General features: G+C 59.6%; 2 protein-coding genes across 2 annotated transcripts, besides 3 other annotated features; both read left to right on the top strand.

Moving 5' to 3' along the window:
- Window positions 1-336, top strand: Tco025E_09496 (pyruvate phosphate dikinase; the record flags this gene model as incomplete). Its single annotated transcript, XM_029376313.1, has 1 exon — window positions 1-336. A coding segment is annotated over one exon (336 nt), but the record flags the coding sequence as incomplete, so codon positions are not given.
- A 17-nt stretch (window positions 337-353) lies between these two features.
- Window positions 354-377: a microsatellite.
- Window positions 378-638: 261 nt separating this feature from the next.
- Window positions 639-662: a microsatellite.
- An 84-nt stretch (window positions 663-746) lies between these two features.
- Window positions 747-3,488, top strand: Tco025E_09495 (pyruvate phosphate dikinase 1; the record flags this gene model as incomplete). Its single annotated transcript, XM_029376312.1, has 1 exon — window positions 747-3,488. The coding sequence occupies one exon, from the start codon at window positions 747-749 to the stop codon at window positions 3,486-3,488; it is 2,742 nt and encodes a 913-aa protein (XP_029223565.1).
- A 17-nt stretch (window positions 3,489-3,505) lies between these two features.
- Window positions 3,506-3,529: a microsatellite.
- Between the last annotated feature and the right edge of the window lie 116 nt (window positions 3,530-3,645).

The raw sequence follows: 3,645 nt of genomic DNA, 5'->3' as shown, positions 1-3,645 counted from the left end.
TCGCGCGACGATGCCGGCTCGTTCCTGCGCCAGTACTGCGAATTGGGCATCTACAGCCAGGATCCGTTCCAATCTCTCGACCAGGAGGGCGTTGGCGAGCTCATGCGCATGGCCGTGACGAAGGGCCGTCGGGTTAAGCCAATGCTGAAGTTGGGCATCTGCGGTGAGCACGGTGGTGACCCGGCAACGATCGAGTTCTGCCACAGGATTGGCCTGAACTATGTGTCGTGCTCGCCGTTCCGTGTGCCGGTCGCCACTGTGGCCGCTGCTCATGCTGCACTGAAGGAAAAGAAGCGCATGGAGCAAGAGTACAAGAAGATTGCCGCCAAGCTGTAGGAAGACGCCTTCTTTCCTGTTTGTTTGTTTTTTATTTTTTTTGGAGCGGGGATTGATGGAAAGATAGAGAGGTAAGGGGTTCTGTTTAACTAGCAGGGTTATATAAAAATGGTGGGGCATTTATTTTCGTATTGCATCCCAAACGTGGTGGGACGCCAACAGCAACAACAAGGCACGAGCCGCTGCATAAACGGTGGTGCCAATGCTGTGGAGCAACACCAACCAAAATCGACACTGTTGGAAGTGTCATTATACTTTCCGATGCTTGTTTCTCTTTTTTGTTCTGCTTTGTTTCTCTCTACTGCGTGTGTGTGTGTGTGTGTATGCTTCGCCGCGGGAGATCTCAAGCATCCAAGAAGAGCGAACAGCTATCTACTAAGTATTATTATTGTAATAAGACGCAAGACGAGATGGAGTCGAAGAAGTTTGTCTACTACTTCGGTGGCGGGAAGGCCGACGGTCATCGTGACATGAAGGAGCTGCTTGGCGGCAAGGGCGCCAACCTTGCGGAGATGGTGAACCTTGGCATCCCTGTGCCGCCCGGTTTTACCATCACGACGGAGGTGTGCGGCATCTACCAGGCGACGAAGGGCCTGCCGCAGGAGGTGGTGGAGCAGGTGAAGGCGAACGTGCGCCGCGTGGAGGCGGAGATGGGCATGAAGTTTGGCGACGTGGAGAACCCGCTGCTCTTCTCTGTGCGCTCCGGCGCCGCCGCGTCGATGCCCGGGATGATGGACACCGTCCTGAACCTTGGCATCAACAAGGCGACGGCCGAGGCGTGGATCCGCCGTGCGCCCCACCTTGAGCGCTTTGTGTACGACTCGTACCGCCGCTTCATCACAATGTACGCCGACATCGTGATGCAGGTTGGCCGCGAGGAATTCGAGGAGGCCATTGGACACATGAAGGAGAAGCGCGGCACAAAATTCGACACCGACCTGACCGCGAAGGACCTGAAGGAGCTGACGGAGGAGTACCTGGTGCTGTACCAGCGCAAGACTGGGTGCCCGTTCCCGGAGGACCCGATGACGCAGCTCTTCGCCGCCATCAATGCCGTATTCCGCAGCTGGGGCAACCCGCGTGCAGTGGTGTACCGCCGCCTGAACAACATCACCGGACTTCTTGGCACCGCCGTGAACGTCCAGGCGATGGTGTTCGGCAACATCAACAACCGCTCTGCCACCGGTGTCGCCTTCTCGCGCAGCCCCAGCACTGGCGAGAACTTCTTCTTTGGCGAGTACCTTGTGAACGCGCAGGGCGAGGACGTCGTTGCCGGCATCCGCACGCCGCAGCAGATTGGTCACGACCTTTCACTCCGCTGGGCCAAGAACCACGGCGTGACCGAGGAGGAGCGCCGCCACCGCTATCCGTCGATGGAGGAGACGATGCCGGAGAACTACCGGCTCCTGTGCGACATCCGCGCGAAGCTGGAGAACCACTACCGCGACATGCAGGACATTGAGTTCACCGTGCAGGATGGCCGCCTGTGGATGCTGCAGTGCCGCAACGGCAAGCGGACGATTCATGCGGCGGTGCGCATCGCCATCGAGATGGTGCGTGAGGGCCTCATCACGAAGGAGGAGGCTGTGCTGCGCATCGACCCCTCGCAGGTGGACCACCTGATGCACCCGAACATTGATGCCGCCGCGGCGAAGAGCAACAAGCCGATTGGCAAAGGCCTTGCGGCGAGCCCTGGTGCCGCGGTGGGCCAGGTGGTGTTTGACGCGGAGTCAGCCAAGGAATGGAGCGCACGCGGAAAGAAGGTAATCATGGTGCGCCTCGAGACCTCGCCGGAGGACCTCGCCGGCATGGATGCGGCGCGCGGTATTCTGACTGCGCGTGGTGGCATGACGTCCCACGCGGCCGTGGTGGCCCGAGGCATGGGCAAGTGCTGCGTCTCTGGATGCGGCGACCTGGTCATCAAGGGCAAGCAGTTTACGTTGAAGGGCCGTGTGTACCGCGAGGGTGACTACATCACGCTTGATGGCTCGAAGGGGCTCATCTATGCGGGCAAGCTGAAGCTGCAGGCCCCGAGCCTGAAGGGCAACTTCGAGACGATTCTGAAGTGGTGCCGTGAGATGAAGCGCCTGTCTGTGCGTGCCAACGCGGACACCCCGGGCGACGCGGCCAAGGCCCGCAGCTTTGGCGCGGAGGGTGTTGGTCTGTGCCGCACTGAGCACATGTTCTTCGGGGGCACCCGCATTGACGCTATCCGGGAGATGATCCTTGCTGAGACGCTGGAGGGCCGCAAGGCTGCCCTGGAGAAGCTGCTGCCTTTGCAGCGCGACGACTTTGTGGGCATTTTCAGGTCGATGAAGGGCCTGCCGGTGACGATCCGCCTGCTGGACCCCCCGCTCCACGAGTTCGTGCCTCACGAGGCTGCGACGCAGGCTGAGCTTGCGCGGAAGATGGGTGTGCCGGTGGAGAAGATCCGCAACCGTGTGAAGTCGCTGCACGAGATGAACCCCATGCTCGGCCACCGCGGCTGCCGCTTGGGCATCACGTACCCGGAAGTATACAACATGCAGGTGAGGGCCATTATGGAGGCTGCGATTGAGGTGAGCAAGGAGGGGTGCAAGGTTGTTCCGGAGATCATGATCCCGCTGGTTGGCAAGAAGGAGGAGCTGACCTTCACCAAGTCCCAGGCGGTGCGGACGGCAGAGGCGGCCATTGCGGCGGCGGGCCAGCGCGTGCACTACATTGTAGGCACCATGCTCGAGGTGCCACGCGCCTCCCTCACGGCTGATCAGATTGCGCAGGAGGCAGACTTCTTCTCCTTCGGCACCAACGACCTGACGCAGATGGGCTGCGGTTTTTCGCGCGACGATGCCGGCTCGTTCCTGCGCCAGTACTGCGAATTGGGCATCTACAGCCAGGATCCGTTCCAATCTCTCGACCAGGAGGGCGTTGGCGAGCTCATGCGCATGGCCGTGACGAAGGGCCGTCGGGTTAAGCCAATGCTGAAGTTGGGCATCTGCGGTGAGCACGGTGGTGACCCGGCAACGATCGAGTTCTGCCACAGGATTGGCCTGAACTATGTGTCGTGCTCGCCGTTCCGTGTGCCGGTCGCCACTGTGGCCGCTGCTCATGCTGCACTGAAGGAAAAGAAGCGCATGGAGCAAGAGTACAAGAAGATTGCCGCCAAGCTGTAGGAAGACGCCTTCTTTCCTGTTTGTTTGTTTTTTATTTTTTTTGGAGCGGGGATTGATGGAAAGATAGAGAGGTAAGGGGTTCTGTTTAACTAGCAGGGTTATATAAAAATGGTGGGGCATTTATTTTCGTATTGCATCCCAAACGTGGTGGGACGCC

This window comes from Trypanosoma conorhini (assembly GCF_003719485.1).
Source record: "Trypanosoma conorhini strain 025E chromosome Unknown Tco_14.4_contig_01142, whole genome shotgun sequence".
NCBI lineage: Eukaryota > Euglenozoa > Kinetoplastea > Trypanosomatida > Trypanosomatidae > Trypanosoma > Trypanosoma conorhini.
This window is presented reverse-complemented; position numbering and strand designations above follow the sequence as displayed.